Source organism: Zingiber officinale, chromosome 6B (assembly GCF_018446385.1).
Source record: "Zingiber officinale cultivar Zhangliang chromosome 6B, Zo_v1.1, whole genome shotgun sequence".
Classification (NCBI taxonomy): Eukaryota; Viridiplantae; Streptophyta; class Magnoliopsida; order Zingiberales; family Zingiberaceae; genus Zingiber; species Zingiber officinale.
This window is the reverse complement of record NC_055996.1, coordinates 104004706-104020247: the sequence shown is the minus strand read 5'-3', so window position 1 is coordinate 104020247 and position 15542 is coordinate 104004706. Positions and strand designations below refer to the sequence as shown.

The window sequence follows — 15542 nt, the reverse complement described above, 5'->3', positions numbered from 1 at the left end:
GGAAAATCCAGATGGATCGGGGATGATCGGACTTCCGGTGTTGGAAAGTCCAAGTAGGTCAAAGGATTGACCGGACACTTGGCGTGGAGTTCTAGCAGTCAAGGGAGTGACCGGATGCTAGGGATGAAGTACCAATAGGTCAAGGTTGACCGGATATTGGTTTGAAGTCTTGGGACTTGGTTTGGGCAAAATCAAGCTGGATCGGTCACCGACCGATCCGATGCTTACTTTGCTCGATCGGTCCGGTGACCGATCGGGCATGCTAAATTCTGTCTGAATTTCGGTGACCGAATCAGTTCTGATCGATCCGCGGACCGATCGGAGTCTGATCGCAGCAAAGATCCGGAGGAAAGCTGATCGGTCTACGGACCGATCAGAGGTTCCTGACGGCCTGGACCGATCAGAGCTTTCCCGATCGGCCGTGGACCGATCAGAGTTTCGATCGGTCCATGGACCGATCGGGACAGAAGCAAAGTTAGGGAATGGATCGGTCCGTGGACCGATCCACATGGAGCCTGATCGGTCCACAGACCGATCCAGGCACTAGCCGTTGCGACGCAACGGCTAGTTCTCTTCTGTGTTTTCTTCGCTTTCTTCGCAGGTTATAAAAGGAGGGCTGCTGCTGCGAGCCTTTTTTCTTCTTCTTCTACTTCCTCTTCTCTTCTGCGAAGTGCTGTTGTGCTTGTGAGCTTCCCCGGCTGGTCAGCTGCTGCTGTTCTTCCGTGAAGTTGCTGCTTCGTCAACGGAAACCAGTCGAAGGCAAGCTAGTGTTTGTTTTTACATTCATAGTGCTCTTGCTTCTTGCTGCATTTCTTGTACACTTATCTTGCTGTTGCAAGAGACTTTGTGGTGAGGTTTCTCCACCCACAAGGAGTATATTATTAGCCGGTTTTCCGGGGACTCATCCACCGACGGATTGAGAGGCTTCGTCCACCTTACGGACACGCCGAGGAGTAGGAGTATCATCTCCGAACCTCGTTACATCGACGCGTTGAGGTTTGATCTTCTTGTTTTCGTTTCCTTGTTTATTTTTCCGCTGCGCTAACGAATTGTAGGAAGAAACGCGATCGATTTGGGGCGGCTATTCACACCCCCCTCTCTAGCCGAGTACGAAGGATCCCAACAACTTGTGCCAAGTGTTTTGCTCTCAGCTAATCCACTTTGGACTTAACTTAGTTTTCGACTAGATTTGACTAGTTCTACTAGGACTTCCATTTGCCTAACATCTAGTTAGGACTTCTCGTTTGCCTAACTTCTAGTTAGGACTTTGCTAGTCAAGTTTCTAGTCAACCTTGACCTACTTGACTTCTCATTCATACATATTGTCCAAATATTGAAACTCATGCTAGAGCTAACCCGAGCTTAGTCAACCTAGTCAACCTTGACCCAAGGAAGATTGCATCAATAAAATGAGCCAAACTGTTGAAATGATTGTTTAAACTTGTTTTAGTTTTTTTTATGAGCTTGAGCTTGATTTATTTATATATTATCGAGCTATCAATTAAAGTTTGTTTGAGTATTTGAAACTTTTACATTTTCAAGTTGTTTGGTTGGTTATTGAGCTTGATAATATAAACTTGGTTGTTCATTTTGAAATTTTCTTTATTTATTTAGAATATTGATAAGAGTTTTATTGATAAATATAATTTACAAATATTATTTATAAATATTGTTTATGAAGATTGTTCATGAATTGAATATATATGTTTAAAATTATTTGTTTAACTTAAGAGTGGTATAAATTTATTCATTTAATTAATCTAATAAGTATTGAATGGGCATAAATAAATTATTATTAAACTAAAAACTAAATTTATTGATGAATGTTCAAATCATTTACCGTCTAGCTTCGCCACGGCTCATATTATAAAATATTAAAATGATCTGTCTAACAATTATAATTGAAGCGACCGTGAAGAAAAATAGAAAATTTTAATATAATATAGCACTTTTAATAAATAGTATATTATGTAGTAATTTCAATTAAAATTCGTCGATCGTCCTTATTTTTTTGATAATAACTTTTTTTTATATAATAGGTTGATAATTTTTTTTATTCAGAATACAATTTATACATTTGTACACGTTCAAAAATCGACTTCAACGGTCCAGTAGTTCGAGCACTTAGCTAGAAGAGTTAGCCGCTTTCTTTAGCTAATTGAGCTTTATTTGAGTGGGAGCTAAACATAGTTAAATTAGAAACCAACCAAAATATATTTTTGATCATAAATATTCATATCTATATGCATATTAATATTTTCGTATAATTTTATTCCGACTGAATCAGAATTATTTATGATTTTTTAAGGTTTAATCATGGCTTAAATTTAGATATTATTTTTTATTTATTGAAAAGAATAATTTACAATATATCTTTAATTTATTATATATTGGTGATATTGATGATTCACAAATCAAAATTTCTTGATCACAATTGAAAGTTCATATCTATTAAAAAAATACACCTATTTTCTATTAGTTCGTCTTAATCTTGTATTTATAATATTAGATTTCATAATATTATTTATGGATTTTATCATATCATAATCATAAATGAATTATATTATCATCATGAAGAAAGTCAACTCCAAAAATACTCAAAGTCAACTCTGAAATTGTATGGAAAGTTTGGGAGAACCATTAAGTATTTTTTTAATAAATAAATAAATGAGTAAAAATAAATTATATTATGTGAATATTTTTCTTCGCTCATTATTATATTTTGTCTTAATCATTCTAGCCGGTCCTTTAAGAATCCAATCGATCGATACGTGAGTCCGAATTTTATCGCCCAATCAAAAACCGAATACGGTATGTTGACTCATAGATTAATTTGTATTGGCAATCACCCTATTCGAACTCCGGAACACGGTAGAAATTTATACGAGATGGAATGATTTCAATTGGATCAAACTAGGTGTATCAATAATTTTTTGATTAAATTTTTTTTTATGGATATAGAAGATTTAGATTTTTAAAAAATTTTATATATAATAGAAAAGGATATATAGTAAAGTAAAGATATTTCTGATGCCCATATTTAATTTTAACATCTCTACTATAAATTAGGCATATGTGCTAATTGTTTTAAAATTATAAATTTTGAAATTTTTTTGATTTGAATGATTTTAAGTCAATATCTCTCAACGTATATAGACTTTAAGACATTTTAAAAATTTGTAGTACTTAAATAAAAAAAAAGATAGATTCACTATCTTAGCGGCCCCTTTAGTGCCGACTCCACAGATATAGAGGGAGGTTCATGCAGGTACACAGGGCATAGGCGCATGGCGGGGTAAACCTCAGGTTGTCAGTTCCTGAGAATCGACCCCTGGCCATTACGCCAGAGATACCATGCGCCCACCATTTGCGCTACGTCCTGGGGTAGTACTTAAAATAAATATGATCGGAGCTCTTTAGATCTATTAATGGATTTTGACCAAAACCTATTGATGGATGTAGAAGATTTGGATTTCTGAAAAGTTAACATGTAATAGAAGAAAATAGTACAGTGAAAGTATTTATAGTGTCCATATCTAGTTTGAAAAATGATATGTTCAAGGAAAGAATTTCAATGAAATGCTAAAGGATAGACACATAAAATGATGGGACCCACAAACGACATATCAAATGCTCCCTTCGATAAATTATATGTATGTGTCAAATGCTTACTTTTAAAGGGCATAACTTTTGACTCGAGTATTAGAACGAGGTACTTTTTGGTTTGAATTTTAGCTCGTTCAAAGATCCACATTTGTTACTAGCTAGGTGAAGTTCTTAGTTTCAAGTAGAGCTGTCAAACGGGCCAACTCGTGACGGGGCGGGTCGACCCGTCATATCGGCGGGTTGGGAAATCACCAACCCAATTCAAGACGGGTTACGAGTTAGGCGGGTCAACCTGCAGGCCTATCAATTTTTTAGAAAAATAAAAAGATAAGTTTAATATCTTCAACTTTTTACTTCGAAAAGATTTCGCCAATCAAATATATTTAGAAATGAATATTTTAAATATCAAACGAGTACATATATTTAATGAAAAGTACCATTTTTATTTTAAAAAGTATCACAAAGAAAGATAATAAATTTACATAAAACGTAGCTTACATATGTTTCTCAACCCGTGGGTCAATCGAAACCCGTCGCGGGCCGACCTACACGGGTTGACCTGTGGCCGGCTTGGGTTGATAAAATTCAAACTCAACCCGTTTAAATTATTTGACGGGGTGAACCAACTCGACGGACCCTACCCAAATTGACGGCTCTAGTTTCAAGTCTAAAAAATATCGTTTAAAGTTTTTTCAGGTTCATCAATGAATTTCAGTCAAAAGTCATTGATGGATCTAAAGAGTTTCTTATCAGACACATTCTAAGTGCTATAAGTTTTTGAAGTGTCCAGAATTTATCTATACCTAGAAATATTAACTTGAAGTTATTAACAATAGCAGAAGATTTTCAAAGTTTATGACTTTAAAATAATTAAAACATATACATAACTATGTAAGAACTAAGAATGAACCTCATAAATTTATTCACTGTATTATCTTCTTCTATTACATATAGACTTTTAAAAAATTTAAATCCCATAAGTCCATCAATGAGTTTTAATCAAAATTCATTGATATACCTAAAGAGTTCGGATTGGATCCATTCTAAATCTTGTAGATTTCTACATTGCTCTAGAATCTAAATATGCTCTTCTTTACTGTTGTTATAAAAATCAACATAATAACTTAACATCCAGTACCGTTACAATTAACAAACCTATCACCATCAAATTAATGCATAATTTCAAAGCTGCATTAGATTATTAATGCATTCACAAACCATAATAAATATAGTGGATATAGCATATATAATTGTTCATGAAACGGCCGATAAATGAGCCATTAGGCAACTACCTTCTGCATTGATGAAGTCATCGAGTGTGGGGTGTAGGCTTGCACTATAAAAACAATTCACCATTTATGATGAATTTTGCGACACTGGCTTCTCGTCCCTCGAAAGCGCAATGTGTGTCCTTCTCATCTGTTGGTATACTCTTCCGTAGCACCTTGTTCCTCGGATGCAGATAGTCCGTCGACTCGCTTTTCATGCTATCCTTTTCATTAGTTGTGTCTTTCGTTCGACTTCTTGTGCTCCTAAGTTCTTAAACACTTAGACGCAAGACATCAAAATTCGTCCGAAGTACTTACACTTGATGCTTCCCATCGGCATTCTTGCGTCTTTAATCGGATTGATGGCCACCCGGTGATGATCTCAATCGCCTTATCCATGTATTTTTTTTTGGATCTGCTCTTCTCAAAATACCTATTTTTTTTTTTTATAGAAATCATTCCATCAGAACTAGCTACTTGAATTTGATATACGGTAAATATCAGTTATCATGGGCAGCTTCTTTTAGAAAGGGAGTGTTTTGGCCTCTTCACTTGCGTACGTTGAAAAATGAGGATAATTTTATAATTTTAAATATTCAACTTTCAGCCATCTTCTTTTCCTTTCAAACAATTATGTTAATTAATATTTCCTCCATCCTAATTAAGTGAAATATAAATATTTTATTTATTTATTTATTTTCTCATTTCTTATCCTTGTTTCCTTTTGAATCTTTTCTCTCCTCATCCGGCCATAGGCTGAGAGAGAGAGAGTGGCTGTTGATGAGAAAACGGTCATAGTCAGAATGGACTGAAGTCGTTCATTTTCAAATGACCTCACCTGAGAAAGCATTTTATAGTTTTATTTTGCTTTAAAAAAAATCTGCTAGTTTTTCATTTTTAAATTTTAAATATTTTTTAAAATAATAAAATAATAATTTTGATCCATTCTGAACCATCAATCGAATCGTCAAATGGACAATTTTGAATCATGAAATAATTGATTCCAAATTACAGCCGGTCTAGTTTCAACTTATCCAAGATTTTACTCCTCGAGTGAGGTTGAGATTATATGCATCCGAATTTTAAAAAAAATATTTTTTAAAAGAAAATTATGTTTTTCATCTTGTAATTTATCTATATATTTTTTAATTTTAGATTTATATTCTAGCCTAGTAACTTATAATATTTTCTAATTTTAATATTTTTTACTAAAATTAAACATTTTCATCAAAAAAAAAACCCATTGATGGTCGAAAAATATCCAATTGTCAGTCAAAATACTAAGTTGTAAAAAAAACACATTGATCATAAAAATTAAAATTCCTAAATGTAATTTAGGACTCAGCATTCTAATATTTTCTGATAAAAAATTTAAATTTTTAAAAAAATAATTGAAATAAAAAAATATTACAATTTACTTGATTAAGAATGTAAATTGACATATAACATCACTAAAATTGAAAAAAAATATAAACCGAAAGCATAATTTTTTTCTTTTTTTTATTGTGACTTGAATATTTAGGAAAGTATAAAGTTAGTGAAGGAAGAGGTATTATCGAAATTAAATACGCCATTTGAGAAAATATAAATTACGATGCGTCCGTTATTATTTAGAAAGTTCGAGTGAGCCATTTGTTATATTTTCGGTTTAAATTAATTATTATTCCTTTTATTTTACTGTTCTTCGGGGGACCTACTTAATCCGACCCACAGAACGGCGTAAAAACGTCCGATTGGAAGTGGGTACATAGCAAACTTGTTTTTTTCATTTCCTTTTTCCTTTAAAAGGCAAAAGGAAATGATCCAACAACATGGAAATATATATATATATCTATATATATAAGTTTATTTATTTATTAGAGTTACAGGAGAATTTATATAATATTTTATTTTTATGATTATATTTCGTTTTTATTCAGGGGAGAATAATTTTATTTATTTATTAATTATATAAATAGCGATCTGAATCTTCTTTCCATCGACTAAGCTGCGGGCGGCGGGGGATATCGAAGCACCGGAACCAGGCGGAGCTCCTCCTTCCTCACCACGGTCGCTCCGAATGCCTCCGTCATGTCCAGTTCCTCCGCCGCCGTATTCCCTTCTCCTCCTCCTGGAAGCTTCCAGTCGAAGTGGAACAGGAGCTGCGCCAATACGAGGTCCACCGTCGCCATCCCGAATGCCATCCCGGGGCATATCCTCCTCCCGGCGCCGAACGGAACGAACTCCAGGTGGTTCCCTTTGTAGTCCACCTCACTGTCCTCGAACCTCTCGGGCCGGAACCGCTCGGCGTCGCTGCCCCAGTAGAGCGGGTCCCTACCTAGCGCCCACGCGTTGATCACCACCCTCGTGCCCGCCGGGACCTCGTAGTCCAGCACCTGGCACGCCTCCTTCGCCACCCTCGGCAGCATCAGCGGTAGCGGCGGGTGTAGCCTCAGGCTCTCCTTGATCACTAGCCTCAGGTAATGGAGCTCGCTGATGACTTCCTCGTCGAAATCCCTGCTTTTCCTTCGCATCATCGCTTCTCGCACTTCCCCCTGTGCCTTCGCCATCACGGTAGGGTTCCTGATGAGCTCCGACATCGTCCATTCTACAACCGTCGACGAGGTTTCCGTCCCTCCCGTGAAGACGTCCTAGACACAATATAATTAGGTTAGAAATTCCCCCAAATTTGTTGCGCAAAAAGTCGATTTTTGTGGAGTTCGGTTACCAAAATCACAGCTTTGATGTTGTCGAATGTGATTGGGATTTCTAGGGCTCCGTCGTCTTTTAGACGAAGTAGAACGTCGAGGAGATCCTCTTCGTCCCCTTCGCTCTTGCTCGATTGGTGCTCTTTGATGGTCGCGTCGAGAATTTCATCCACTTTGCGGTGAAGCTTCTTCAGCTTGGAGGTGACGCCGGAGAACAAGCCCACGAACTTGAACGACGGGAACAGATCCGCAGCGCAAAACCCTGACGCGAGCATCAGCACCTCCTTCATGGTCTCGACGAACGCGTGCTGGTTATGGCATTTGAAGCCGAAGGAAGCGCGGGAGACGATGCTGTTCGAGAGGGCCGTGAGCTTGCTGTTCACGTTCATCGGCTGGCCGGCCGCTGCTGCCTCAGCAGCGTCGCAAAGGAGCTTGGCGACCTCTTCCGCGCGGATGGCGGAGAATGACCTGACGCGCTTGGCGCTGAAGAGTTCGGTGGCGCAGATCCTGCGCATCTGGCGCCAGTAGTGGCCGTAGGTGGAGAAGGCGATGTCGGAGCAGCCGTAGAAGATGATGAAAAAGGCCAGGAGCTGGGGGCGGTAGGCGAAGTTGAGGTCGTGGGTCTTGGTGACCTGAAGGACGGCATCGCCGGAGGATACGACCGCGATGTCAACCTGGCCAAGGCGGAGGAGCATGACGGGGCCGTGGACGCCGGCGAGATCGCGCAGGACACGGTGCGGGAGGCCGCCGCGAAGTTGGTGGAGGTTGCCAATGATGGGTAGCTTCGACGGGCCGGGCGGGAGGCGAGCACTGCCGGAGTTGGAGAAAAGCTTCCTCTCTGTGCCGATAAGGAAGAAGGTGAGGAGGAGGAGGAGGAGGAGGAAGAAGAAGAGGAGAGGAGTGAGTTGAGCCTCCGCCATTGCTCTGTTCGTGTTCATTCTTCAATTCTTATCCTCATATATTAAATATGATTTTGTCCTGACGCATTTTCGCAACATTTTTTAATCTCAATCGTCATCTCTCATTTTGTCTTTTTAGTCGGTATGTACACTACATACAAATCTATTGCATTTGATAATATCCTGAATTTTCTTTTACAATATTATTGACAATTCACTCAAAATATTTCATTGAATGTAAAATAAAATACAAGTATAAAGTTTAATAAATTAAATGTCTCATTTTTTTTATCTAAATAACTGAAAATATTTTGTGAAATCATTTCAAGCCCATTGGACAGTAGAGAACATAAATAAACATGAGGTTAATCAAAAAAAATTATAACGTGACCCGTATCCCTTACACGTTGAAAGTTACTTTCTTAATTAAATGCTCGACCGTTTAAAAGTTCATCCTTTCTGATACTTTATTAATAAAATTTGAATATTTCTCTTTCAGAAGATTAGAATGTTTATAAGATAATTCAATAATATTTATCACATCATCAATAATATAAATTAAAATTCGAAATCGATTTTTTTTCTTAGGCACAACTATAAGAGCTAGTTGAAACTATTAGGTAAAATAATGTATATAAAATATACATAAGTAATTTTTTAAAATAAGTATTCTTAGATCATTAAATTTACCCGGTATATTATTTAGTCCATCAAAATCTTGTCATCTCAATTTAGACATGCTCAAATTATATTTACATAACATCTTATAAATGACAACTTTAAGTGAAAGTATTATAGTATTGGTAACATACTCAATTTTGACAAAAAAAAAAATAATAATAACTCATTTACATGTCCAATATTATCCACATAATGCAAAACAATTGACATTTGCTCTTTTGTGGACACATCACGAGATTCATCAACTAAAATAAGAAATAATGAATCACAATCACTACAATAAAAAAAACTGAAAGATAATGCTTTTTATGTATTGTCTATGTGACTGAAAAAATGTTATTGATACGGTGAATAAGGTGGGTCCCCGAGTCAAGTCAAAGTCTAGGAGATCGGCTGATGTGGCAATCAAAGTCAAAAAAGGGTTAACCCTCGAAACCAACACAGTCGATGATCGTGACCGAGAGTCTATCCAACCAAACCATTGGATCGGTTGGACACCGAGTCCCTCAGTATTGAGGGATAACTAAAAACAAGTCAACACCCTCCAAAGCCAAGTCCTCTTTATCATTTAGAACTACCTACCATGATTAACTATTCCAGCCGAGTCATCTAGCAAATCGCACCTATGGTCCGATCGGATAAACTGGATACTTGGTCTGATCAAATTCAGTGGCCAGACTAAAAGGTCGATCGGAGGAGGAATCCTCGACAACATCCCCAAAGTTGACCCAGTGGCTCTTGCGAACAATAGCCGGTCGGGCTTTACAAAGGACTTGGTTAGCTTGCCAAAGAAGCATATTGTGGGTCCCTCAACCCAAAACCTCATATTCCTTTTTGACATTTTATACTACGGAGGACAGAGAATATTCTATATGTAAACTGTGTACTAGAAACTTCTAGCCTGCCAAACACAGAGATTACGGATCCATTTTAGGAAAGGTGTTAAAGTATTTTTATGGTCTGTCCTTTTTTGGAAATGCTTTAAGATTCGTGCACAAGCAAACAGTAATACTATAAAAAGAGGTATCTATCTACAGGTGCAGGTATGCGATACTACGTAATTTTACATACTCATAGCCACTGTTCATTTTATTGTTTACATTAAACTCAATCACTGACTTAAGCATTGAAGTACATGCGTCGGGAACCCCTTCCCTAGCCCGATTGCTAATGTAAGTAACCCGTGGCAGTTTCGATGTGGTCAACTGAGTTAAGTTAGGTCATGTTTGTATTTGATCCTTGTGTCTAAGTGTGCAGGAGCTTAGGAACACAAAAAGTCGAGCGGAAGACGCAACTAGCGAGAAGGATGTTATAGTAAGGGAGTTGATGGGCTCGGTGTCGATGGGCTCGGTGCATCGAGGGATGAGCTGCAATGCTAGTAAGCTCTCCAATGCTAATAAGTAAATTTACTTGATATCCACCTCAAGAAGAGGTGACTAATCCAAGGATTCATAACACGAGCACTCTCCACTAAGAAAGAAGCTCTTTCTCGGATACAATCGGAGGTGGAGAAACCTCATACAAGACTCTCACAACAAGATACAGCACACACAAGAAGTAAATACACAAGAATACAAATAAAACCTTCTTCTTGCTTGATATTGTTGATGTAGATTGCCTTTAAAACCCTGGAAGTGCAGCAACACTTGTCCCCAAGAACCTCCAAGAACTGGTGTGAAGAGATGTGAGCTCGGTGAAGAATATCGGGAGAAGTCTACGGAGAAGAAAGCTCGTCAACAGCTTTATACTCTGCTCTCCTAGGGCTCCCGATCGATTGGGCCTGCTCCCGATTGATTGCCACATCAGATCAGTGCAATCCCAGCTGCCCAAAGCTCACTACTTGCACAACGGTCATATCCCAATCGGTCGGCTGATCGATTGGAAAGGTTTGAATCGATCGACCGATCGATTCAGAGCGCCTCTATGGTCCTCCTTACAACCTCGTGAGAAATCCAACCCCAATCAATTGGCTAATCGATTGACAATGCCTAATCGATCGGTTGATCAATTGGAAACCTCTCTGTGCTGGCAAGAATGTCTCCCAATTGATCGACCAATTGATTGGGCCCCTTTTTCTCGCAGCACTCTCTCGATTGATCGGCTGATCGATTGGGCTCTGGTTCAATTGATCTCCTGATTAAATTGACTAACCCTAACTTACCTAAATCAAATCTAGGGTTCCTAATACCCAACACCCGGTTAACCGTGACCTGTTGGGACTTCGTCGCCAAGTGTCCGATCAATCCTTTGACCTACTTAGACTTTTCTCCTTATGTCAAGTGTCCGATCAACCTTGACCCACTTGGACTTACCGTCTTGTGTCAAGTGTCCGGTCTTCCATGACTCACTTAGACTTCCAAACACCAGGTGTCTGGCCACCCTGGACCCACTTAGATTTCTACGCACCTAGCTTCACTCACCAGGACTTTCTCACTACCTAGCTTCACTCACTAGATCTTTTACCTGGCTTCACTCATCAGGATTTTCCATTTGCCTAGCTTCACTCATTAGGTTTTTTCTAATTGTCTGGCTTCACTCACCAGGACTTCCCCATCAAATGTCCGGTCAAACACTGACTCACTTGGATTTTTATCTTCTTCCAACCTTCCCTTTGGACTTCCCTTGTCTAACCACCAATTAGGACTTTCCAGTCAAGTATCCAGCCAACCTTGACCTTCTTGACTTTTCTTCACATTCAACTAGTCAACCTTGACCAATTTCCCTAAACGGACATTGCTCTAACAAATCTATTGAAGGCGCCTTCGACCTACTTAAAGGTGTCTCCGAGCCACGGATTGATTTTTCCATGGGCTATAAAAAGATCCCTAGAGTTAGGAAATTAACAACAACTCAACTACAGCTTCTGTAATCGCTTCCTAGTCTTTTTTAAGCTGTCAACGTCTGTAAGAGGCTACTCTGCCTTCAACAAAAGAGATTTCTAGTGGAACTTCTTCAATGCCTTAGATTAACAACCACCTAAGTTGTAACCAAGTAAATCTAGCCTTCTTTCTATTCTCTTAGAAATTGTTAATTTTATGCATTCTTATTTTTTTTCAATTAATTGTGCATAACTAATCAAATCCAAAGATCGTGAAAGGACTTGTTTAATTTTTATAGACAATTCACCCCCTTCTTGTTGACCGTACTAGGACTAATAGCTAATACTCCTATTGACATGCAAGATCACTCAGAATCGTCATTTCTAGCGAGGAGTCTTCATTCCATCAACACTAGAGGCATGTTCCCAACCAGCTATCTTCTATGTTTTTTGACAGAATTATATTTGGAACCGTCTGTGGGAAAATTGTCTGTATCTGAAATGCGAAGATGGACGAGACTGGATGACCCATCATGGTAACTTTATCGCAAGAAGATTTAGAACTATTAATAACAGCCCGAGCGACTAGATTGGTCAGCAACAAGTAGCGATCGGGTGCCCTCTTCCTAATTAGGGGTGTCAAAAATGAACGTAATTCGACGACCCAACCAGAGTCGACTCTAAAAAATCCTGTTTGAGTTGGATATTTTTGAGTTTGGGTCGGGTTCAGGTTGGAGGGTTTTCGGGTTGAAAATTTTCGGGTTAGCTTTGTGTCAAGTTCAGGCTGACCCAATTTGATCCGAATTTAGGGTTTAGTGGGGTTTTAAGAGTTAAATCAAATTTTATTTTAAAAATTAAAATGTATTTATATATATTAATATCAATGTTAGTATGATAATGATAGAGTATTGAGATAAAAGTAAAGAATTATAGGAAAAATAGTCAAAAAAAAAGGTAATTTTGAATCGGGTTTTCGGGTTATTCGGGTCGGGTTCAGGTTGGTCAGATTCGGGTTCAAGTTTAGGAGTTTTGAGTTGAATTTGAGTTCAGGTTGGATTTTAAAAAAAAATCTAACTCGACCTGAACTCAATCTGACCCACCTAAATTGACACACTTATTCTCAATGACCTTGCTTTATTTATGACTGACCCGCAAGTCGAGATCAGAACCCGAGTTGAAGGCTTGATCGAGTTCCAAACGATCCAGCCACCTCCGATCGCCTTCCCGCAAGTACCTGTATAGCTGACCAGTCTTCCACCCATGCTTTCATCATCGATTGCATATCACCGGGCATTGTTCCGCACATCCCTTGATGATATGAGCCAAGCGGAAATGCCTCAAGGATTGCCCTCTAAAAATGCACCTACTTGCAACATTCATAAAGGTAAAGCCCCAATGATCAGCAACTCCCCTGAATAGGCAAGCATGTCGTTCTCCCAAGAAATCCTGGAAGACAAATTGCCTGCTTATTTCCTAACACTATCGATCAAAGAATATAGTGAAACGACCGACCCCAAGGATCACCTACTCAAATTTGAAAACGTAGCTATCCTCCATCAATATATGGACGAAGTCAAGTGCCGAGTATTCCTCACCACTCTCTTTGGCTCAGCACAGACATGGTTCAACCAGCTCCTAGCCGAGTCTATTTGCTGCTTCAAGGATTTCCGTAAGGTCTTCCTTCATCACTTTACCAGCAACCACCGTTATCATAAGACGACTCTGAGTCTGTTTTCTCTCAAGCAAGAGTCTAAGGAGACGTTGAGGGCTTACATTAAAAAGTTTAATCAAGTGGCCATGAACATTTCCTCGGCCACCCCCATAGATTTTAGTTAGTGTATTCTCTTAAGGGCTCACAGATGGTGATTTTTTCTGATCCCTCATTAAGAAGCCGCCGAGGGACTTCAATCATCTACCCGGATGAGCTATCAAATACATCAACATGGAAGAAGCTCAATCCACTTGGAAAAAGGAGGTTGATCCTGCTCCCGCCTCTGCTCCCAAGCATCGAGCGCCCCCTCCTACTTTGCCACTTAAGGGGCCTCAACTGAGTTACCCATCATATCATAATTAGGATTTTGGTGCATATTTTTAGCTCCTAAATTGAATACTTTATATCTCCTCATATGATTAATTCTTGATTTATCTTATATTTGATGAGTTAAGATTTATTGAGAGCTTTGATGTATTTTCTTTACATTTTGTGGAATTTTATCTAATAATTGCATTTTGTTTTGTAGGAAATTTGGTTCATTGAACCAAATAAGATTCTACCATTTTTTAAGATACTTCGCTGAGCCATAAAGTTCTAGTGGAACGTCGAATGTGATAAGGCGCTGGGAGAGTCTAAGGATTATTTATCTTCTTTATCTGTACTTGTGAAACCCATAGCTGGCGAGCCATTGTGGATATACTTATCTTCTATTGAAAGGGTTGTCGGATCAGTGTTGGTACAATAGGACTATAATGAGCAGCAACTTATGTATTTTTTTAAAGTCATTTATTAAAATACATTGAATGCTGCCACACTACTCTCTAGAAGTTGGCATATGGACTGATCTTAGCCGTTCGGAGGTTACGTCCTTACTTTCTTCCTCATCCTATAATTGTATTGACTAACAATATCCTGGGTCGAGTGCTCATCAACCTAGAAGCGTTGGGAAGATTAATCAAATGTACTACTGGACTAAGTAAGTATGACATACAGTACCAACTTCGGATGGCCATCAAAGCTTAAACCTTAGCCAATTTTATGATGGAGAGACAAAATCTTGAGTTGGATGAGATTTGGAGAATTTATGTGAATGGATCTTCCACTCGGCAGGGCAGCAGGGTCGGGATCCTTAGATATCCCCGCACGAAGATAGAATGCATCTATCCGTTCGGCTATAGTATTGGGCCACCAACAATGGAGCGAAGTATGAAACACTAATAGCCAGTCTATAGATAGAAAAGTATGTGGGAGTTTTTCGAGTCCTAATCTACTTAGATTCTTAGCTAGCCGCTCAGTAATTATCAAGCAATTTCAAAATAAATAACGATTGGCTAAAATTGTATATGGAGGCATTCGAGAAGCTAAAAGTGGGATTCCAAGAGGTGGTACTACAGAAAATCTCTCGATCAGAAAATCAGTATGAGGGTGAATTAGCCATGTTAGTTAGTTCTCTGAGCCCATGGATTCTGGATAAACCAGTCGAGCAAACATTATTGATAGCTCACATTTAAGGAATTTTATCGGCTAACCGGGAGCAAACACGTATGATAAAGAAGCGGGCAACTCAGTTTACATTAGTGGGAGATCATTTATACAAGAGAGTCTTTTCTTGTCCGCTGTTCAAATGCGTTGGATCAGACGACATTCAATATATTCTATAAAAAGTGCATTAAGATTCATGTGGAAGTCATTTGACCGGTCGATCACTCACTCGAAAGATTCTACTAGCTAGATATATTTGGTCCACATTGTAAGCAAACTCGGCCAAGTTATAGTAGCCACTTGTTTATCATATCAAAAAAACCAAAACATTCCACATCGACCTATGGAACTATTGAAGACCTCAATTGTCTCTTATCCTTTTGACCA

The 15542-nt window shown here is 38.5% G+C and overlaps 1 protein-coding gene across 1 annotated transcript; it reads right to left on the bottom strand.

Annotated features, from left to right (window-relative positions):
• Positions 1-6788: 6788 nt before the first annotated feature.
• On the bottom strand, positions 6789-8491 carry LOC121988615 (premnaspirodiene oxygenase-like). The gene is made up of 2 exons (XM_042542139.1): positions 7582-8491; positions 6789-7504 (listed from the first exon to the last, which is right to left on the bottom strand). Exons 1-2 carry the CDS (start codon positions 8479-8481, stop codon positions 6857-6859), a joined length of 1548 nt encoding a protein of 515 aa, XP_042398073.1. The 5' UTR covers positions 8482-8491; the 3' UTR covers positions 6789-6856.
• Positions 8492-15542: the final 7051 nt, after the last annotated feature.